This window comes from Psilocybe cubensis, chromosome 4 (genome assembly GCF_017499595.1).
Source record: "Psilocybe cubensis strain MGC-MH-2018 chromosome 4, whole genome shotgun sequence".
Taxonomy (NCBI): domain Eukaryota; kingdom Fungi; phylum Basidiomycota; class Agaricomycetes; order Agaricales; family Agrocybaceae; genus Psilocybe; species Psilocybe cubensis.
The window spans coordinates 3,106,682-3,128,631 of record NC_063002.1 but is presented as its reverse complement, the minus strand read 5'-3'; the positions used below and the strand labels follow the sequence as shown (position 1 = coordinate 3,128,631).

At 46.2% G+C, this 21,950-nt stretch overlaps 8 protein-coding genes and 1 non-coding gene across 9 annotated transcripts; 4 read left to right on the top strand and 5 right to left on the bottom strand.

The window, feature by feature from the left end:
- Window positions 1-1,633: 1,633 nt before the first annotated feature.
- Window positions 1,634-3,349, bottom strand: JR316_0005206 (nucleotidyltransferase; the record flags this gene model as incomplete). The annotated part of the gene is made up of 7 exons (XM_047890969.1): window positions 1,634-1,786; window positions 1,900-1,997; window positions 2,096-2,286; window positions 2,384-2,498; window positions 2,604-2,838; window positions 2,956-3,074; window positions 3,163-3,349. 7 exons carry the CDS (start codon window positions 3,347-3,349, stop codon window positions 1,634-1,636), a joined length of 1,098 nt encoding a protein of 365 aa, XP_047750730.1.
- Window positions 3,350-4,799: 1,450 nt separating this feature from the next.
- On the top strand, window positions 4,800-5,876 carry JR316_0005205 (uncharacterized protein; the record flags this gene model as incomplete). Its single annotated transcript, XM_047890968.1, has 1 exon — window positions 4,800-5,876. The coding sequence occupies one exon, from the start codon at window positions 4,800-4,802 to the stop codon at window positions 5,874-5,876; it is 1,077 nt and encodes a 358-aa protein (XP_047750729.1).
- Window positions 5,877-6,971: 1,095 nt separating this feature from the next.
- Window positions 6,972-8,411, bottom strand: JR316_0005204 (3-keto-steroid reductase; the record flags this gene model as incomplete). Its single annotated transcript, XM_047890967.1, has 5 exons — window positions 6,972-7,262; window positions 7,318-7,635; window positions 7,697-7,901; window positions 7,952-8,302; window positions 8,356-8,411. 5 exons carry the CDS (start codon window positions 8,409-8,411, stop codon window positions 6,972-6,974), a joined length of 1,221 nt encoding a protein of 406 aa, XP_047750728.1.
- Window positions 8,412-8,698: 287 nt separating this feature from the next.
- On the bottom strand, window positions 8,699-10,880 carry JR316_0005203 (Nucleolar protein 58; the record flags this gene model as incomplete). The annotated part of the gene is made up of 9 exons (XM_047890966.1): window positions 8,699-8,803; window positions 8,866-9,393; window positions 9,447-9,488; window positions 9,545-9,939; window positions 9,992-10,073; window positions 10,129-10,237; window positions 10,298-10,463; window positions 10,522-10,691; window positions 10,762-10,880. 9 exons carry the CDS (start codon window positions 10,878-10,880, stop codon window positions 8,699-8,701), a joined length of 1,716 nt encoding a protein of 571 aa, XP_047750727.1.
- Window positions 10,881-11,212: 332 nt separating this feature from the next.
- JR316_0005202 (Carboxypeptidase Y-like protein A) lies at window positions 11,213-13,447 on the top strand (the record flags this gene model as incomplete). The annotated part of the gene is made up of 11 exons (XM_047890965.1): window positions 11,213-11,472; window positions 11,596-11,681; window positions 11,749-11,775; window positions 11,837-11,878; window positions 11,939-12,038; window positions 12,101-12,254; window positions 12,317-12,441; window positions 12,506-12,599; window positions 12,744-12,861; window positions 12,910-12,935; window positions 13,019-13,447. The coding sequence occupies 11 exons, from the start codon at window positions 11,213-11,215 to the stop codon at window positions 13,445-13,447; spliced, it is 1,461 nt and encodes a 486-aa protein (XP_047750726.1).
- A 1,449-nt stretch (window positions 13,448-14,896) lies between these two features.
- JR316_0005201 (uncharacterized protein) lies at window positions 14,897-16,352 on the top strand (the record flags this gene model as incomplete). Its single annotated transcript, XM_047890964.1, has 5 exons — window positions 14,897-15,008; window positions 15,062-15,228; window positions 15,289-15,628; window positions 15,687-15,784; window positions 15,843-16,352. The coding sequence occupies 5 exons, from the start codon at window positions 14,897-14,899 to the stop codon at window positions 16,350-16,352; spliced, it is 1,227 nt and encodes a 408-aa protein (XP_047750725.1).
- Window positions 16,353-17,550: 1,198 nt separating this feature from the next.
- On the bottom strand, window positions 17,551-19,265 carry JR316_0005200 (Ell1-associated factor 1; the record flags this gene model as incomplete). Its single annotated transcript, XM_047890963.1, has 5 exons — window positions 17,551-18,602; window positions 18,657-18,738; window positions 18,791-18,874; window positions 18,933-19,039; window positions 19,100-19,265. 5 exons carry the CDS (start codon window positions 19,263-19,265, stop codon window positions 17,551-17,553), a joined length of 1,491 nt encoding a protein of 496 aa, XP_047750724.1.
- A 422-nt stretch (window positions 19,266-19,687) lies between these two features.
- Window positions 19,688-21,246, bottom strand: JR316_0005199 (Acetyltransferase adrJ; the record flags this gene model as incomplete). The annotated part of the gene is made up of 3 exons (XM_047890962.1): window positions 19,688-20,266; window positions 20,320-21,003; window positions 21,055-21,246. The coding sequence occupies 3 exons, from the start codon at window positions 21,244-21,246 to the stop codon at window positions 19,688-19,690; spliced, it is 1,455 nt and encodes a 484-aa protein (XP_047750723.1).
- A 433-nt stretch (window positions 21,247-21,679) lies between these two features.
- JR316_0005198 lies at window positions 21,680-21,801 on the top strand. The gene has a single exon. It is a non-coding gene; the product is annotated as a tRNA-Arg (tRNA).
- Window positions 21,802-21,950: the final 149 nt, after the last annotated feature.

Below are 21,950 nucleotides of genomic sequence, written 5' to 3'. Positions count from 1 at the left end.
CTCCTCGATTAAACGCATCCATTCGCCCGCCTCGTCTCGTCTCGTCTCGCTCGCTCGCGCCCGCCCATGACAAGGTTCCCACCGACGGGTCGGTGCGCACTGCCAAACCACCTTTCAAGCAAACGACATGACCACAGACTCCTAAAAGTTCAAACATTCAAACGTCAAACATCAAACGTCGAACCAGGCAACCATCATCAAATTTACAAACAAGGTACCAAAAATACAGGAATCAAGGATGCCACACGTTGCATTAATATTCCATACAACTCTTCTTCTTTCTTTTTCTTAGTCTACGCCCGCTGTTAACCTACGCGTGTGGCTTCCACACGCGTTATTATCGTTCTCTCTCTCATGATCACCTACTATCTTTGTTTCCCCATCGAGTCTTGGTCTTGGTCTCTCGAATGCTAGAATGTGGTATATACGACTTGAGATAATTCTACTCTCTCCATCAAACTATTATAGGGTTAATACTAGTGCAAAGTGTGTTTTTTCGGAGGTTTATGCACAAACTTATATTATTACAAAAGGTGTTTTGTGTCGCATCCCCATCAATCAATTCCTAGCCCTGCTCTAGAAGTCTAATGAAATACTTTGTTCTAAACCATATTTGAGGAAAATTCTTGATCATGATATCATTCAAGTTGGTGTAAAAGGGACCACTGCTAAAAAGTCACCGTCACCACCTCGTCCTCAGGTGTCAAACTTGACCATGGTTGTGCAGAAAAGCAAAAGCAACACCAGCCTTCTGCCAGTGCCAGTGTATTTACTTTGTGTCTGTGGAAACTCAAGCAGACTTATACTTATGTATGTACACTGTACAGTAGTAATGACAAGAATATTAATCTTCCACTGGATTTGTAGGTTTTACTAGTAGGGCGTGCCGGCAGTAAATTGTGTACCGTGACAGAATTTATTACCTGCAACTTGCTCAATTATGGTGCGTATATGAACGCCTGTATTTCCTCATTTGCATCGTATCTGACCAACCCCTCTTCTCCAGACTGCTTGTAAAACAGAAAACGACCGAGTGGTGCAAGCAACCCTTACCTAACAGGTTTTCCGTGAGCAGATGACAAAAAAATGTCAACTCTTTGGGAATTGGAAAAAAAAGGGAATGTTTGTGCATGGCCAAGTGAGTTTACTTCGCTACTTAAATGGCTGGATAAGTCACTATCACCGTGCGAAGCACGGGTCAGCGGCTAGTTTGTTTAAAAAAGCGTGCGGGACATCCATCAAAAAGAGCCTAAAGACGCGCCATAGCAAAAAGAAAAAAAATATCCCGTAAAAGAGGATGATCATGAGGACAACAATTCCACATTGCGAACGAACAGTGCGATTTCGATTTTTCGCCTCTAAGTGTTCAAGAACGTACACCACAAAGATAGATACTAGTAAGAGGCAAGAACACGCCCGTCCATCACGCCCTTTAGAATCCTTCAATCAAATCAACAGGAACAGCGTGCAGAAGCAGATGCACGATGATGTAGGATCAAAGAGGGTGCCACCTTCCATCCATACCGCGCTTCGCTTCGCGCAACAGAGGCCTTCGTCGGCCTGGAAGGTAGGTAGGGTATATCACAACTCAAAAAAGCCTTTTTTTCCAACACACCGGAATAAACGCAAAAATCTAGCCTACGAAGGCGTTTTCAACGGTGATATCAACAGCCGCTGCATCCGCATTGCCAGCGTTCGCGTTCGCGTTCATCTTGAAAAACGGGATAGTCCGCAAATTGTCTGGGGCAGGCCCTTCCGATTCCATCTTCTTGCGCCCTCGATCTGTCTATAAAAATGAAATGAAGAGGGTTGGGGTTGGGTTGGGGGGAAAGTACAGAGTACGTAAAAGTCGCCTTTAGTTTGTTCCTTTGGAAATCAATGAGGGCGGAGATGACTTACAATGCCGGAATTTGCCATTCCTCGTTCGAGGCCTTCGAGGAGGGTACAAGCTTTACACAATTCATTGCTCGACATGTACCCACACCGCTTGCACGTTTCTAATTTTTTTTAAAAAAAAGAAAAGAAAAGAAAAACACAAATAATGAGCAAAAAAGGCACTTAAGTTTCATAGGGCAGTTGAAGATAATACACTCACGCTGCAATTTCTGCGTAGCCTTGATCTCCTCCTTTATTTCAAAAGCCTCTCCCGAATGAATGATATCGATGATAGCACTCGGCCGTGCGGCCTCCAAGTCCTTCAGAAACACGCGTGCATGCCCACGATATGCATCCGGCGAATAGATACACTCTGTCGAGAAGTAATCTAGCTTTTTAAAGTATGCATACCTAATAAATATGAGCGGGAGGGAGGGGTGGTCAGCAGCGGTGATCTAGAACGAGACGCGCACAGGGCGGTAAGAGAGGCTGGGCTAGACACACTCACATCACGATTTCCTTTTCATATGCGTATTTAAAAGGCTTGGATCGGCGGATAGTATCTTCCCCCTGCGTGCAAATCGAAGTGCACCGTCCGAGCCTCGCGATATCACCGCGCATAACTATATCCAATTCCAGGTCAATCAACTAAGCTTTACACTCTCGTCTCCCACTCTCATACGAGACGAGCCATACACAGTTACCAAAAAAACAAGCACAGTACTCACTGTTCATAAGCACAGTCTCCGCAATATCATCTGCGTTATGGCCGGTAACGATATGATCCACATTCAACATCGCCGCGCCGCGATCGAGAGCCTGTCGGCGAAAGACACCGCAGAACGTGCAGTTGTTCTTCCTCCCGACCTGCGATACGATCGCATCCATCGTCCAGCCGTACAGCTCGTCGTAGGATAAAATCTTGAGCGGCATGTCATATTGCTGCTGATTCCGTTTAACAGTCTAACAAAACCTCATCAGCATCACTATCACTATCAACATCACCTAGCGCCTAGCCCCTAGTGCCTAGCGCACCCCACAAAGATGGGGTTGGAGATCGACACATCGACACAGACTCACCTCGAGAGAATCATCTCGATACCCGGTAATACCTTCATCAATAGACAACAAGAAGAGCTCTAATCCATACTGATAACGCTCATTAAGCGTCTTCATAACATACGCCAAAACGGTGGAATCTGCCTTGCAATCCCAGGTCAACCCCAACGCCCAATACCCAATAAAACCCAAAACCCAAAACCCAAAATCCAAAAAACATGCTCGCACCTTTGCCTCCGGATGCACCTATCGCAACCCTATCCCCAGGATTGAAAAGCTTAGACTCGGTAATCGTATTATGAACCTCGGTTTCAAACACATAGAAGAAGCAATCCCGGCAGATTTGCTGGCCAGTCTTAGGCCTTTTGACCATTGCTTTCGCTTTGTGACATAACGCACAGCTTCGAGGTGCCATTGTACACGGATAGATGGTTCGTTGCTTTAAATGTAATAGATGTTTTATGGAAGAACGAAGATTGAAGACATTGACAAAGGTCGGCAATCTTTGACAGTGACACTACGAGTCATGAAATTTCACGTCCCGTGATGCGGTATTACGGCCCGGCCTTATTACCTCATTTGGATCTTCGCGAAAATGGGAAAAATGCAAACAAGGAGAGGTTTAAAAGTTTTTCAAGCAACAGTCGAAGACACTTAGAGATCAGGCTTTACTCCTCGTTTCAATGTCAGATAGGTGCAACTTTTTTCTCAAATAATTTTTTTCAAAGTTCAAGCATTATATACTAGTAGTAGTTGCCATGTGCACCTCTGAGATTTAGATTCTGTCGCAATAAGAAAAAGTATAACACATGCTAGTACAATTACTCGAAAGTAAGCAGACCACCGATATTCTCTAATTCTACCTCCGATCACCCAGAGGTCGAGCCACATGACAGAAGTCAACCTTGGGCGCTTAGTATAATTTGCCTCGCTGTCTGGCACATGGCATTGTCTAAGTAAAGAATCCCCAGAGTTTCAAACTCTTTAGAAACAAAGAAAGACGAAGATGGATGTTGCAAGTATAACTTACATATGTTGGCCATGAGGCAATGATAAAAATATCACAACCAGAAGTGATTTCCAGTTAAAACTCATGACTCTAACAAGCTCCTACTACGACTGTAATAGCTCCACTCCCATCAAATCGAAACGCCAAAAGTCAGAAAAATCAAGTCCAAATAAGTACTAGTCCAAACATACGAAGATACCAGTGCCTTGGAGGCTTCATTGCTGTGCAATGGGCGCACACGAAGTACTGGATAAGGGACAGTACACACATAGAAAATAGGGAGCATTTCCTTGTTAAGCAAAATCATAGGCTATTTCCTTTGCGAGACATTATGGCACTCATCTCGATAAAGTACGAAATGATTGAGTGATAAAGAAATGTAGTTACTAGTGGCTAATACCAAGACGTCTGGCTTTTGGTGTAGAATAAGTTGCGTGCTCGAGTTCCTGCTGACCAGTGACTTGTGCAGTGGCGATCTCAACGTTATTAATAGATTCTATATATAAACCAATATCGTTGAGGCCTTCACAAAGGTAGAAAGAGGTAGCTTCGCAGAATTTGGGAGACAGAGGCAATACAACCACGAGATCTTTATAAATAATAGTGAGAATTCAAGGGGATAAACTGTATCTTCGGTAAAGAACAAACCAAAGCCGCGGTCACGCCTGCCTGCATCCTCGAGGCGAATAAACTTAAACTTGCATGCTTTATTCAGCGCAACGCGACCTAGAAAAGAAATACTTCCCGACTCGGTGCTGTGTTTTATGGCTGTGTATAACAAAATATATGATGAGGTAAAACGCATATAATCTGCCAGGAGATGATTCATTTTGAGTGAAAATCCATGATACAACCGATGACTTCTGAGGCAAAAACTCAAGCTACCATCTCCTCTCTTCCTCAAGAGCTCATAGACCTTATTGTTGACAGATTGGCAGACTTACCTCACAATCAAACCACTTATCATGACCCTCTGCAACTCCAGGATATCATAGCCTGTTCACTCGTATCGAAAGCCTTCCGCTCCAGAGCCAAAGCACACCTTCTCTTGCGCCTACACATCCGAGCGAATGAGGGCTTCAAGATGCAGGCAGAATCGCTTGTCTCTCGAATTAAAAACACCTCTTCGGAATACTGTGCAGATCTCATACGCTCTTTCTGTTGTGCAATCATCAACAGTAACCCAGCGCAGAGCTCCGGGATGATGTTGTCAATGGATTCTCAAGGCCATCACAAGTACCTGCCTAGGCCAACTCCCCTCGACAGAATATATACTCACCTGGGTAGACATTTTACGGAAATCCTTCGCGGAATAAGCGACCCTGCCCACAAGCTACGGCACTTTAGTCTCGTGTCATTATCTGAGCTTAATCATGTCGATCATGGCGCAGGGGAGCCGAATTCTCTAGCATTCCAACTCGCTTTTGTAAGCGCCTGCACCACGGTTAACCTCCATACCCTGCATCTAGCCAACATAGCAGACATACCTCCATCCCTGCTTATCGAGGTGTTCTGCTTGCCGTTCCTCGAGGAGCTCACTCTCAACAACCTGGGATTCTCAGAAGAGACAGAAGCATCTTTGATGACATCCGACGTTACCATCCGACAGTCTGGGAATTCCATCACACGTACACTTGCCCCAAAGCTACGACGACTAGAGATACGCAATATCTGCTATCTAGGTCTTTTCAATTTGCTGCAACTTAATTCAGAATCAAACCCGCCTTCTTCTTCGTCATTCGCGCTTTTAAAAACACTCATCATATCCGTTCCCTTCGATGAGCAAAAAATCCCCATTTATGGTTCTCTTAGAGAAATCATGGACTTCATGAGCTGGATGCCGTCCAACTTGGTTAACTTGGAGATTGAGAGCTATGCTTACCCTACTGGTAACCAGCTCTCGTTGCCCTACTCTTCGTATACCCAACGCTGACTGCTACAATTGGCATAACAGATCCCCACGCCCGAAAGCATTTCAACAGCAACAGAACGCGAATTTTGATGAGCCAGCTATCAGCTCTTCGAACTTTCAGATTTAGCATGCTACACGACACCAGTCTAGATTTTCTCCGACGTCTCTTCTTGGACTCGAGAAGCACGACGATAGAAACCTTCGAAATCAAGATGACCTCTCCGGTACCGCTTGCGAGAGACCCCTCCCATACGCACAGATACTGGTCTCAGCTGGATCAATGCCTAACTTCATCACCGCTGTTCCAGAACCTGCGGAAGGTCCGAATAATTGTCATCTTGTTCCACTCACAAACGAACTCCATCCGATGTCATTCGAAGGCTGATAATCCAACACGGCATACCTCAATAAAAAGGCGCTGGGAATCCATCTTTCCAAAAGTGTCAGCTTCGGGTATGCTAGTAGTAGATGTTCAGGACGTCTATTCAAGGAATACATTCGCGGCCTACCTATACGCATCGCGCACAGACGAGGGAATAGTCGGTTGACGCAGGGGTTATAGAGGAACCTTGTAGGAACGAGGATTATAATTGAAGAAACATGGGCCGGGTGAGCGTAGTGTTGTCTACATCTAAAGAACTGAACTGATATTAGCGCCGTGATGTCAAGGAAAAATTACCATCTTTGTATATCATCAATTTGAAATTCAGACAACAGTGTCAGCAGCGCGATCGGAAACTGTCTTTAAGGACGACTCCAGTTACTCAAATCCTCAGTCCAACATCAAGAATAATCTTTGAACCTAGGCATTTGTGCAGTATTTTAATTTTGCCAGATCTCTTGCCAAAATTGCCTTTGCCAGTTAATGGTGCCTGCTGCAGATCCTGATTTGCATCGGCGCCAGAAGCGGTAGATGAAGTGTATACTCCCGAATACAGAAATCAACTAGATGCCATGAGCGCTAGCATACAAAGTCAATGCAGTGGTCTAGGGAAATGATGGCGTTATCTATCGGAACACCTTTTCGACGATTATTAGAGGGCTCATTCACCCCGGAATATCAATTAATTATTAATACGATATCGTACATGTACTCTCACCCTATTAGGTGCCCAGTTAAATATCCTGAGTAACAGCTTCTGCCTGCTTAAACGATTCGTACAGTTTGTCACATTTTTTAATCAGTGCATAGCCCTCCTCTTTGTGTTTCTCCCATTCCTTAACCTCCGTTAAACCAACATATTCATCGCCCCACCGTCCGGTCTGAGCGCTAAATCGTACGGGTTTACTTGGATCGTTATTCAGGAAGATGGGCAGATAGCACAGAGGAGCCAAAACGAGATGCACGAAAGTAACAGCAGCACACCACGGGAGAATGGTGTGGTGAGGGGAGCCAAATAGCCGGGCCTATAATGTCTTATGTCAGAGGCGCAAAATTGCAAAAAAAGGAGTGAAAACGAACGATGTAAAACGCGATCACTTTGACTTCATCCAGAAGCCCACTGACCAGCGCTTTGCTGATTGAAGTTGAACAAACTCCTGGTTCTCCAACAAAATGCCGGGTCACCTTGGTTGTTTCCGAGTTTTGCAGGGCGATCAGATCCAAACAGTTCGCGATTAAATCAATTTGATATTTTGCGGCCTCATAGCTGTGGTCTGTCTTGATCAATTGCCAGTCTGCAGAGTCATAGAAGTGCGAGGATGCTTCCAATGACGAACACCAAATAACTCTTGTACTTTCGAATGGCGACTTCTTCAGAGTTTCCTCAAGCTCTCGGAACTGCAACAGACATGACGTGTTTACAAAGTGTCTAGCTGGTAAAAAAAAAACAGAGACGTACCAGAACAAAGTGGCCAAACACGTTTGATTGCCAGACCCATCCCAGATTATCGCCACTAATTTCTCCAATGTGCTGGGTATAGAATGCAGGCACAGTGATGGCATGGATGGGTCCCGAAGCAAGTTGCTTGAAACATTGTATCCAGTCGATACCCACGAAACTCGCAACGCCAGCATTGAGCAATAAATGTGACACGTAGGGGTATCTAAATTCATCATAAGCAAACAAAGAGCATAGGCGTTGTATCTGGCTTACGTTTTGCGGATTTCAGCGCTGAAACGGAGAACACTGCTCACCGAAGCAAGGTCTAACTCGTGAATGTGAACATTGCAGTTCGCGATGAATGTCGATGTATAATCCTCGTCATAGTTGGGTAATCCTCTCAACGTACTCCGCTGGTTTTCGAGCCAATTTAGGAGCTTCGTACGAGCAGCCGAAGCTCTCTGCTTGTTTCGACAGGCCATGATTAGCGTCACACCCCTGTATCCCACCGGAGCCTTCTCCTGCGATTTCACATTGGATGCAAAATGCTGTGGAAGTGAATCCGGTGCATTCAATTGACAAAGCTGGAACAACAATCGTTGACATATGCCATATCCAACACCTCTATATTGAACGTTGGGTTCACGTCGGTGCGAGAAAAGAATGTTTAGACGTACCCGTTTGCCCCCGTTAAAATAATGACAGGAGCTGGAGCTAACGAGAACTTTGACATTGGCTTGTGAGGAGTTGGAGATGAACACTATGTAGCGTGTTTAACTTTTGAGCAGCATTTTCAGGCGACATGATGATTGTCGTACGAGCGCGTTGGTCCCACGGTTAAAAATCAGAAATTTACCGTTCCAGCACAAATGGGGTAACGGTAAATGAACACTCGTACAACTTTAAAATTCAATCCATAGCGTTAAAACATGAACAAGATAAATGAAATGCGATAATAGTGAGATAGACAAAGAAGTAAAGAAAAATGAGAACAATCCAATTCAAGAAAGGATACAGCAACTAGTCAGATTTCTTTTTCTTTTTCTTCGGTGACTCTGAGCCATTGGCAGCAGCGGCTTTGGCCTCCTTCTTGGCCTTTTTCTTAGCCTTCTTTTCTTCCTCTGTCTCCACCTGCAGCAGAGAGATTTATTAAAAAGATTATGTCTGGTACAAAGATTGCAACGTACCTTAGGCTGCTCAGGCTCATCTTCATCCATAGGACCAGCTCCATTAGCCTCGCTTTCTCGTCTTTTACGCTTCTTATCTTTCTTTTCCTTCTTGGATTTGTCACCCTCTTCGTCCTCATCAACGGCCATAGCATCCGAATCTGCATTCTTCTCCTTTTCAGCGCGTTTCTTCGCCTTCTTCTCTTCCTTCGCCTTTCGCTTCTCCTCCTTAACGTCGAGCACAGCCTTGACCGCAGCCTCCATAGGATCGTCACGTTGCGTCGAAACCAAGTCGACCTGATCAGCTTGGGCATTGTAGGTCTTTGTTTCTCCGGTCATTTCGAAGCGTTGCTGCTTTTTGCCAGAGTCGGCGAAGCGACGGACAGCACCGCCTTCACTTTGATGCTCCAGTGCGCGGAGACGAGATTCAAGCTTAGTGCGGTTGTCGATGCCTATTGAGGAAGCCATCTCATCTGACTTGCCGTCAGCGTCTGTGAGGGCATCCACACGAATGGACAGGGCAGCCTTTGTGGCGACCATGCGAGCCATCTTAGGAAGGCGTTGTCAAAAATCAGGTAAATTATCGAAGAAAAAGTACTCACCTTCCCCTTTAGTTTGGGTGGTGCTTGGCCAATAAGCGAAGCCTAACAAAAATATCAATAAACAGAAATGTTAAATGAAGGAAATGGGAAAGGCGTACGTGGTAAATGAGACCATATTTGGGGGTATCGTGTTTGGTTTTCAAGGCGCGGAAAAGAGCCTTTTCAGCGCCGAGGATCTGAATGGTACTGGCAGGATGCTTAGCAAGGTTAAGCAGGCTACCGGCGTGGCTTATAAGACGGGCGCCGACAAGCTCTCCTACCAGAGCTGTTAGGTTGGGGGCAATTGCATTCATACGATTGCGGAGGTACTCCGCAAGTTGTGCGCGGTATTCGGATATGGAGATAACTTGGTCGCAGAGGGAATGGATATGGGCAATGTCAGAGTCTGAAATTTCTGTACCCATGGAGATTTCGGCGGCGGCTTTAAGCACGGCTTCGAGATCTTCAGGAAGAATTGAAGCAAAATCTGTTGATGAGGCGTTTGTTCGGAAGCCTAAATAAAAAAAGGTTAAGAAAAAAGTTGTATAATTGTACTACAAACATACCCATAAGTTTTATAGTTTTGGCGTAAGCAACATTGTCTACGATTATCTTGGCCATCTCTGGGAAATGCCAGCCGTACCATTCCTTGAAGCACCAGTTAATTTAGAACATATATATGAGGAAGAAGTTATAAACTTACTTTTACTCTCATGGCGTATATGTTGATCTCCTTGTCTAGATCGTCGAGGAGAGCAATGGCTTGGACAACCATCGTGTCAACTTTGTCAGGTGAAAACTTGAGTTTAAATCTTTCCATGGGGGAACAGAGTAAGTACATTTATACTTCATAAAGTTGAGCCAACTCTCACCGAGCCAGTGAATGACTGAGACCCAAACTCATGGTAGCCAAATCTTTAGGATCCAAACCCTCAAGGAGAGCCGTGATTTGACTTCGAATTCCACGCCAAAGATCACCATGCGAGCCCTCGGCCATAGCATTGACATTGATGCTAAGTTTCTTGGTGATTGCGCGACCTAACAGGTTGTATAATTAGACAGTCGAATATTTTTTTTCAGATGGCCAAAAACGAACCGAGATGGGGGTCAATAACAACCAAAGCTTCCTTCCCTTTCCCTTTATCCAGAACCTCTTCCGTCAAAAATTGCTTGAGACCCTTCCCAAGCTTTCCCTGTTGTAGTGAGGTGATATCTTCAACAGCTGTAGCAGTCGACGTGAAACGATGGAGAGCCTTCAGTTTTAGTCTGAGGCAAGGTTGGAGAGTCGCAATGAGTTCCGTTTGTACTGTTTCGGTAAAATGTTATTGTAACGCACAGTCTGCTGGCAGTCTCTGGAGTCTGAAACTCTTTCCAAAGGTCCGCGCTCTCGATTTTCGCCGTGTCGGTAACCTTGAACAGGCAGTAGCCCATTGCAGTCTCGTATAGCACGAGCATTTTTGTTGATTAAGGGTAAGAAAAGGGGTAAAAGGGTAGGATTGGTAATACAAAGTATTTATGTTGAGATGGCGGAAAAATAACGCCAACGACGGCGTCGACAGCGAGCAAGGCTATTCAGTCGACGGATAGCGACTTTTTTGTGGATGAAGAAATTTCTCGCCGCCAGTTCCCACACGTGTTGGAACCGTGAGAATTAGTTGCCATCCTGGCTGGTATCAAGTTCAACTCCGCTTATTTTCGACGGTGGCCGTCCCGCGATTCCTTGTGGAACATCATGAAGTTGCTCACGATCAGTATTGTATTTGTGAAGCCTCTTATCATCGACTGTCATGGTCTTTCGTAGTCTCTGTCGAGTCTTAGCTATCTGTGCAACTGTATCTCTGGCTGCAGCTTATCATGGTTCTGAACAAGCCAAGTTTACTGTCGCCTCTCAGGCTGGCACGGCTTCCTACAACTACAATTCGTCCGAAGCCCAATCTCTTCATTTGTCGTCAATCGGCTCAACAGACTTTACAACCCTTTCTCACCCTGCGTTTCCGAATACTCGCATTCGCGTGAAGAAAACCAACTTTTGCGATTCTACTGTCAAGTATGTCGGATTGCCAGTTTTTGAGAATCTTTACTAGTGGCGAGCTATCCCAGGCTCACCAACTTTAAATCTATTGCCATCGTGACTTACGCAAGCTTCACTCAATTCTCTCGTTTTCATTAGCGTCTTCACAGGATACCTAGACGTCGACGCCGGTGCTAAACACATGTTCTTCTATTTCTTCGAGAGTCGACGCGATCCTGAGAAAGGTACATGCCAATTGTCCTTGTACCGATAGCAACACTGTATTATCGGGAACTCATTCTTGGACTTTAGATGATGTTATAATGTGGATCAATGGAGGTTTGTCGGTTTCGGTAGTCAAGCAACATACCACTTCACATAGTATATCGTTAATTATCAGGTCCTGGATGCTCTTCTGCGACGGGCTTGTTAATGGAATTGGGTAAATCTTCCTCCACACAAATTGGACAAAAGTGCCTCTAAAATTTATGTTTATGACCAGGTCCATGCAGCATTGACATGCAGAATAATTCATCTAATGGCACAGTGTGGAATCCATACTCCTGGAACTCGGAGGCGAATATTTTCTTTTTAGATCAACCGTGAGCTCGCTTTATCTCCCTCTCATTAAAGGCTCCGAACATCCTGAATCTGTTTTTCACAGCGTTGGAGTCGGATTTTCCTATGCAGACTATGGAGAAACCGTCGAGACAACAGAAGATGCTGCCAAAAATGTCCATGCCTTCATTACCATCTTTTTCGATACATTTACTCAGTTTTCTGGAAGACCTCTGCATCTGTCGGGCGAATCGTATGGCGTTCGTTTGTTTCCATGTTCATGCAGATCAATGTCCGATGCATCTGCGTCTCTCACATTTAGGGCCGGTATCTTCCTGTTTTTGCCAGTGAAATATACGACAAAAACCAGATCGCTCTCCGAGAAGGGGGATCAATTATTAATCTGCAAAGTGTCCTTATTGGAAATGGAATCACCGATATCTCAACGTACGTCGGATTCATTTCATCTCAGTTCATTAAACAGACGCTGATGAGGCATTCCCACGAAAAGCCTCTACCAAGGTCGATACGAAGTTGAATGTGGCACTGCGTCTCTACCTGTTCCTTTCCAATCCATATCAACATGCGTAAGGATGAAAACTGCGGTGAGTCTTCGGTAACATTCCGCCTATCACTGTCGCATGGTTTATTTAATTCGTGCTGTTGCGGCTTGAAAAATCCTGTGATTATCTTACAACGATGGATTTTTTGAACAAAACAACGCAAACTTCATCATTTGGGATTATCAGCTACCACGTTGCCAGAAAGCGATGCGTCAGAGCTGTGTAGACCGGTTTGACTCCATAAACTGTCAAGCAGCTGTCAATTTTTGTGATAGCGAACTCTCCACTGCGATGCATGCATCAGGTATGTGATCGACGTGTTCCGTGTGCTCCGTTCATTGAGCATTTTCAGGGAGAAACGTGTATGACATAACGAAGGTGATGATGATGTCTTGTAGCATCCTGTTTCCACCGTACTTTTGCTGACGTTGTGCTCTGGGTTTACAATGCGTCGTTGGTAGCCATGCGAAGGCGAGCTCTGCTATAGAGAAATGAATGTCATTAAGACATATCTCAACCTCCCCGAGACACAAGAGCTACTAGGAGTTGAAAGCCCTTACAATTTTGAAGCTTGCTCACGGGTTGTTGGGCAAAATTTTGCAGCGCATTTGGACAAATGGGCCGTACACACCCAAGATTATGTTGCCAACTTGCTTGATCGTGGTGTCCGTGTACTTATATACGCTGGCACATATGATTGGCAATGCAACTATATCGCCAACCAACTGTGGGTCGACAAACTTGAATGGAGCGGACAAGCATCGTACGCCGACGAAGAATGGCGCGACTGGACTGTTGACGGTGTCAAAGCAGGCGAGGTGAAAGAGACGCCTCTACTCACCTTCGCTACCATCAGAGGGGCGGGGCATATGATGAGTATCTTTTTATAGCTCCACTTCGCAGATATGATTCAGAGACTGATGATCTTTTTGCGCCTTTTACGTCCCCCATGATAAACCCGCAGAATCATTCGCGATGGTATCGCGGTGGCTGGCTCGCAAGCATCTGTGATGTTGCACCGTTGCTGCCGGCTGCCCGCCAGATGGTTGATGATTTAATCCGTTCATATCTCAAGTTTGATAGTTCGCATCATCAACTGTGGTCAAGCTTTGCTGTTTTGAAGTATGAATGGTTATTGTCCAGACTGAGTAATTAATTTTTTTTGGAACGATTGACCTTTCATGACAAGGTGCAGCCATATTCTAAAATTTGACGAATTTTTCAAAGGTACTGTAACTGTAGCCCCACTTCAAGGTACCCTAGTATATTTCAAGAACATTTCCAGCATTGATCTTCCACTAAATCACTTCGTCCGAAGCTCAGCCTTGGTTGTTCGGAGTGAGAACCGCTAACACCTCATGCGGCCTGTGGCTGCTCGAAGCTGCCCAAAGTCTTGGAGGACCAAGGGAGCGGATCAAGGTGATGGCTATGACAACGGCCCAGTGCAAAGAGTGATGGATCAGTACTCTGCTTGGGGAAGGAAAGGAAAAAGACAAAGACATATGGATCTATGCATTCTGCGCTTATCGATTCTTCGAGTTGTTTCGGTGTTCATTAGGGACGTTCATCCGTCACTGGACAGATTTGTGCAATGAAAACTGAACGCCAATGGCAAGTAGAGTAAGAAAGTTATGGCTTGGCCAAATCATATGCTTTGATTAATTCTTGAACTTTGGGTTATTCAAGACATTTTGACGGCATTTCACGGCTCTTCGATCTGAATGGTCAAAATTTGCTGGATAGCGATAGGCCCTGGCTTGAACGTAGGCTCGGCACCAGTAAGAATCGAACAAAATATACCCGCTTCAAGTCCAACAACAAGGTAGAACTGGCCAAGTGAAGTAGTGTACTGTAATGGTTGGACAGTCGACAACGATAAAAGATAGAATACGCAACCACCGGGTTACTGTGCATAGTCGAGTAGGAATTTGCAGCCGAAAAATAAGTGTGAGGGGACCATCTTGGATTGCCATAGAAATGAGCTGAGGATAACCGCACTGACCGAAACCAATCAAATCAACTCACACGAAAGGAACCAAAGCAGTGGAACGCCCTAAGTTTGGATTGCTACAAATACTCTGATCTCGTCGCCATCATGTCTTATTTGCCACCCTCTTTCGTTCGTTCTTTCTTTTTCTTCCTCCCCGTGCCCTAAGTAAGTTTCTCATATATATATTCCTACCCCCTCTGACTGAACCCTTTTTGTATAGTCGTTCTTTTTGGGCTTGCCCGGCTGCATCCCCTGGTCTTTTGGCTTGCTGCTTTTTACACTCCCTACACATTCTTTTTGAAGCAGGCTTTCTTACTCCGGCAGAAAAATCAATCTTCCAATAATTAAAATGCAATTCACTTCCTCCTTCGTCGCTCTAGTAGCCGCTGCTCTCGTTTCTGCTGCTCCTGCCAGATTTTACGGAAAACGCGCCCCTGGTGCAACAGATATCTTGGTCTACAGTATGTACCTGTAATTTCATATCGCGGATAAATAGGCGCTGACCAGCCTGTAGAATTCGCGGATGTTTTGGAACAACTAGAGTCCACTTTCTACTCTCAAGCCTTGTCCAAATTCCAGGACAGTGATTTCCAGGCTGCTGGCTTCACTGCCAGTCAGATTGCTATCGAACAGTTCAAAGTCATCCAGTCTGATGAAGCTACGCACTCCACCGTACTCCAGGTACGTCGATATTTTCCCGAGACATCGGAAATAGGATTAACCCTTGCTCTCTCTCTACAGGCTGCGTTGAAGTCGTTCGGCGAGACGCCCATCACAAGCTGCAAGTTCAACTTTGACTCGGCTCTCACGGATGTCGCCACCATGGCTGCCACTGCCCGTGTTGTTGAGGCTGTCGGTGTCGGTGCTTACCTGGGCGGTGCCACTCTTATGACTGACCCCGTCCTCCTCGATTCTGCTGCTTCAATTTTGACTGTCGAGGCTCGCCACCAGACTATCCTCAACCTGCTTTCTGGAACTGGAACCGCCGTCCCTGCTGCGTTTGACATCTCCCTCACTCCAAGTGAAGTTCTCGCCCTCGCTGGTCCCTTCTTCGATGGCGCTTGCGATCTTGGTATCCCTGGTGAGCTTCTTGCTCAATTTTACACAATGATTCAAAGTTTAATCCCACTTCAATTTAGCCAACCCTGCTCTTTCCTTGACTAACACTGGAGTTGTCGCACCCGGAACCAAGCTCTCCTTCTCCACGCCGGCCATCACCAGTGCTAACGATACCTCGGTAATGTTTAATCGAAACGCATTAACACTATGCAGTTTTCTTACCATTGTCTTCACAGAAACTCTTCTGCCAAATGATGCTTGGTGGCCAGCCCTTCTCAATTCCTCTGCCATTCGATAACTGTGTTGTTCCCGACGGTGTCAACGGCCCTGTCGGAATCTGGATCACTTCTGACGGCCAACCTTTGACCAACAACGTCCGTGATCGTGCCACCACCCAGCTCGTCGCCGGCCCAACGATGGCCTTCATCGATACCCAGCCCCAGATGCTCTCCCAGCTTACCCGCGGCAGCGCCAGTGGAAGCAGCGGCAGCAGCAGCAGCGACAGCGCGGGAGCCCCCGCTGCCTCCTCTGTCAGCACGGCCACCATCTCCCCGGCTGAGGCCTCGAGTATCATTGCATCTGCATCAGCAACCGCCTCAGCCGCTGGACCTAATGCTACCGCCTCTGAATCGACTCCTCAGACAGACGCTTCGGTATCAACACCCGCGACTCCTGGAAGCCCCAACACTGCCACTGGCCCATCTTCCGACGGTAGCATCAACGTCGTCGGGTGGTCCAATATCTAAAGCACATTCGCCCTCAAAAGCCCTTCCATACAACCGATCTACTAATCATGGAACATCACAACCCTAGATTTAATGCAACAATTGTAAACCTTATGGATTATTTTACGCTGAAGGCGAAGTTTCTTTAGAACTTCTCTGGCTGGGCTGGCAGCAGGAGGGGAGTTGTCACGACAAGGCTTTTTTCAAGAAAGGCATTCTTTTTCGCTGTCTCGAGACATGCATCCTTTATTTTTCGGACTATGGACTCATTATCTGATACCAGACGACTTCGGACACTTGTTTTCCTTTTTTATTTGCTGGCGACGCCGTCATCTTGCATTTTTCTTAATCATTTTTTCTGCCGTTCTTTCTCTCGATGTGGATTGGGGATCGATTTGTTCTCCGAGCACAATCGAATGTTGTGGGTGCGGTGGCCAGTCTGACCTAGTGTCGCCTCGTCACCCTTCCATGTCATTCGTGAGTATCGAACCCTTTTCCCCTTTGCTTGCCTTCATCCTTTTTATGCACTTCGTTCTCTCTCTCGTCCTTACACTCATCAATTTCGATTTTGGCACATCAACCTGGGGAGGTTGCTTTTTTGTTCGTCATTTAGTCCTGCATCTATTGCATACTGTATTCGTGGCAACTTGTTACAGCTTACTTTAGATAGCTGAATCACAAACTCTAGGTTCGAACAAAATACCTGTGCCACGCCATGAGACCATCATTCACCGCTTGATAGTTTCACCGTGTTTCGTTGACGTGCGCAATCCGAGTGCTGGTCAGGCCGTTTCCAATAGGAACCTCAGCAATCACCCTCATTCGTTACCCGGGATCGTCTGATTTTAACTCTACATTCACATAGACATTATTGCTTGATTTATGTTCTCTGTTTGGGATCGAAAAAATGGACTGGTATGTATGTAATACAGATGAATTGTATAATGCGTAACTTGGAGCAAAGATGTATGTAGATAGAAGCCTTTGAGGTTGAGTAGCAGATATAGTTTCCTCCATAAGAATAAGTAAAAAAAGGTGTGATACACAGAAAGCAAGAAAGTAGTAGCAACCACCGATAACCCTCGTCGAGTGCGTCAGTGCATCGCAACAGACACAGATATAAGACGATCTCGTCGGGGTTGGGAATAATCGTCCACTCGAACTAGGTATAGGCCCTCCGCCACAGGGCGAACCTCTATATTGGCATTCCAAGTCAATATCAATCATCCTCACTGTCGTCGCTGCTCGAAAAGTCGTCGTCACTATCTCCCAATGGAACACCACCAGCCAATTCATTGAGCGAAATAGGCCGGCGAGTTTGTTCAGATGGCGCGGGCGACATCGCAGCGCCCAAAAAGTCCTCTTCTTCCTCCATCTGCCTCGCAAAATCATCCGGATCAATCTCACTATCGTCGCCATCGCCCTCTCCTTCTTCATCCCCAAATCCATCGCCGAATATCTCATCCTCAAGCTGGTCTTCGAGGTCGAGAGTATGGTGGCTGAAGCTTGACATGGACGCTTGCGGGATCGTCGGTGTCGCAGTGGGGACTGGTTCCCAGTCTTCCTCTTCGTCTGAAGACTCTGCTTCTTGTACTGGCGCAGGCGGCGGAGGTGCTGGAGGTGCAGATGGCAGAGTAACAAACCCAGAATTTCCATCGGGTAACGCAATGCCAGAACGCACTGGAGGTGCTGGTGTCGGTGGAGGTTGTTGGGGAGTCGAGGTTTTTTGCTTTTTGATGGGTCTAACAATTTCTATGATCTCTTCTGATGGATATGAGGCCAGAGGCATGGGTGCCGGAGGTGTAGGTTTGGGTACAGGCGCAGGAACAGGTGCGGGAGCTTTGCCTTTCTTTGTTTTCGCAGGGGCAGGTTTGGTTTTAATGGATGGTGCAGGATGTGAACTGGCAGATGCAGAAGCCAGAGCGGACGCAGGTACTGGAGGTGGAGGCATTGATGATTGAGACTTGGAGAGTGGGGGAGATTTCGACTTTGCTCTGGGTTTGGGTAGGGCTTTGACAGGGCGGGTAACAGTAGGTGGTGGTGGCTTCTGTATGCGGGCTTGATGTAAGGGTATCTCTATCTCTTCTCCTTCCTCTTCTTCCTCCTCTTCCTTCACTGGTTCTATGTAGGAGATGGGGATAGGTTTAGTTCCGTCATATTCCTCAAACTCTCCTTCTTCCATGCCAAAGTCCTCCAGAGTCATTTTATAATCATCTTGCTTGGTATTCGCAGCACTTGTAGAAGACGAAGGTATCGAGGCTCCTGGTGAAGCTATAGCAAAAGGTCAAAACGAAGCATTGGAAGCAAGGATAGAGCGGAACGTACGAGACGCCGTGCGGCGAGAAGCAACAGGCTTTCCTTCATACGTATACGTTACAAACGAGTCCATCTTCTCTAGTGTATATGTCTATATAGATGTGTCCATGAGTAACATGCCAGATATTCGCATTAGCACGTACCCCAGTCTCTGTATCGTACATCAGGATGCAGTCCACTTCTTTAGCTGGAATTTCAGTTCCACTAAATGGATGGGCAATTTCGGGCTGATTTATCATGTAGTTTGAGTCTCAGTAGAGATATTCAGAACGAAAGATTGCTCACGTTTGTTGTGCTGGGATATTCTACTTTGACCTGTGTCGTTTCAGCGCCTTGTCTGATGTCCAGGGTAGCCGGCTGTGTAAGGTCGACATCTTTCGGCTTGAAGTTGACTGTAGAAATAACTAGCCGTTTCATTAACGTCCCGTAGGTAAAGCTGGAGCATAACGCACATTTAAAAGAGAAGAAATCGCGCTCAGGAAGAGCTGATTTCTTTGCAGGGGCTGGGGAGTCCTTGTTTTTCCTATTTTTGAGAGCCCTGCCCAAAGAAGAGCCGATGTTGACAGAATGGCGGCTGTTTTTCTCAGTCCAGATCTTCTCTGGCTCTGTGGTGGCCATGGTGGTTGGAACAAAGATGGATAAGTGGGGGCAGGGCACCCAACCCCGGCTGACACTCGGTCTTCCACAAGCGGCACCAATTCTCCATTGAGCCAGCACATGACAAAGCTGTCCAATCGGAGGTGTGCCGACGCACCAGGAACAATTAATTAAATCCGAAGGATGCAAATCTCCAATCTCATCATCGTCACAAAACAGGGCTTCTAATTGTGAAAGAGAGACACAGGAACCCTCACACAATGGTTTAAATATTATGATCAAAAAGGACAATAACCGAGTTTCAATCTCAACAGAATCGCGACAGCTATAGCAGTGGTGATGTGTGACATATGTGCGATCCAACAGCGGTGGCATGAAGTACGACTTGACGAAACAAATCATAACCTCGAACAGAAAATTCTACTTGAAGCTCTGGATGCAGCTTATTTTTTGCCGCGTTTTTCTGGTTTACTGTACTTTTGATTCCGCGCTATTCTGGTAGCCAACCGTTGAACTTGTCCAGAAAGCAAGTCATACCTGGCTTTATTCAAGGTAACATCCAGCACCGTACTTTCATCATCCAAGCGACCAGAAATATATACGGCGTTGGTAAACAACACATCCGTAGGGGTGGCCTGATACCTATATCCACACAGCGTGCGTCGAGATCCCACTGCACTCCAATCCGCCGCGAGGATTCGGCTCGCCGAAACGTTGGAGACAGTCATCGTCTCATCGGCCCCCGGCGGCGTCGGGAAGCAGTTATTGTGCAACAGCTTGTACCCAGACACCACATGCTCCATGGATAGCGACATTCGTGAAGCCGAAAAAAGATTGGTTAGAGTGGACAATGAGAAAGATTGTACATCTGAGACCGTTAGTATAGGGTAGGGTAACGGCACGAACGCGTTGTGGGGAAATGTCTGTGCAGCCGCATATTTGGACCCCAGAATGGTGCGGAAGTTTGCAAAATTAGTACAGTGTATTTTGGTTTGTGGTTTTGTACCTGATGCGTAAACCGTCTGCACAGAAAAAGATGGATAAATAAACCACAGACAAGGTGATGCGTGCGTACTTTAAATATCCAGGCGACCAAGACGTCACCGGTGGTAACATGCTCAACTATCTTCTGTCCATTGCGCAGGGAAGACCTGACCTCCTCGACGAGAGTATCTAGAACAACTTTTGGCAATAGGATTATGCGTCGATCCGCGCCAGCCCAGAACCGCTCCTTCACATGCGACGCTGCCAACTTCAAAACACCACCAGGTCCAACGACTGTATAGGCAGGAAAGGCATCAGCTGGAGTGGAATACTGAATAGCCTGTGCCGCTCGCGCAAGGACGTCGTCTAAAGGGTTGACATTCAGTCCTGCCTGAGGTAGAGGTGGCACTTCCCAATCGCGGCCATTCAGTTCTGCGACGAGCGCGTTGATCACCAGCGCAGCTCCTCCTCCGTCAAATATTCCATGGCTTCTCGCGAATCCAATGCATGTGTAGTCTACACCCCCATTGCTGGCGGCGGGAAAATAGGTAATATTCCAGCATGTCAGGGGGTGGTTGCTGGATTCCCAAACCGTGTAACTTTTGGGAGTAGATGGATGGAGGAACACGTCCAAAGGAAGAGATGTAGACACAGAAGGTATTGGGATCTTGACATATTTCGAGAGAGGAGTGGTTGAAGTCGAAGTTGTCAAGCTAAATGTCGCATAATCATGGGGCAGTCGACCAAGGGGAATTTTGAGAAACCACTGTACGCTCTAATGGCAGGGTCGACCTTTATCGGATGCGACAGAAAGCGAAAGACATACATTATTCTGTTCTGTGGATTGCAGTCTACCTGATAACATCCGCCATTTCTCAGTGACCCTCTGTAATGCAGAGACAAGGGCTGCGGTGTCAATGGTTCCTTCTATGAGCCACCCTGTGACGAATGTAGTACGTTCGAACAGTCTATCAAAGACTGTGAGCGGGAATACGGCATATTCCCCAGCCTCGTTCATGTCGCGGTACAAGCGAGGTGAAGTTGGAAAGACAGATAAAGGACGAGTCAACCTCTCCGTAAGTGTCGGAAGTTCAGACTGCTCGATGATAATATGGCTCTTCTTAAGGCTTGCCGAATGACCTGCTGATTGCTCCAAGCTTGAGCTCGGCGACTGCTGAGAACTGACACATCATGATGCGTAGACAAATCACCACCTGATTCACTGCATAATTGTAAAATGTTTGTCTGGTAAAAGATCACTGTTTTCCAGAAAGCATATAATCAAAAGTTCAGACGATCAGATGAACTTGATGCCATCTTTCGGCCACCAGAGGAACGACGAAATGCTTACTTTTACGTTTCCAAAACACTTGCAGCGATAGTCGACTGCAGAGGAAAAAGGTGTTAAGCCTAACGGTCCTGAAATGACACTGTTACGTCGGAACAAATATGGCCGTGTGGCGAAATGGCATCGCGTCTGACTACGACTTCAGTGAGCGACTATAGCTAGCTCCTTACGTAATTCGCTTACGTAATCATCAGGAGATTGTAGGTTCGACCCCTACCTCGGTCATCTTTTTAATAGTTTTAAACAATAACTATTTTAGAGAAGTCGAAAAACCGCTCGCAGCCTCCACTGACATAGCCTGATAACGATTTTTTTGAAGAGCCAAAATTCAAATATGCGTCCAGAACTTTGCTATTCTAATTATAAATCAAAGA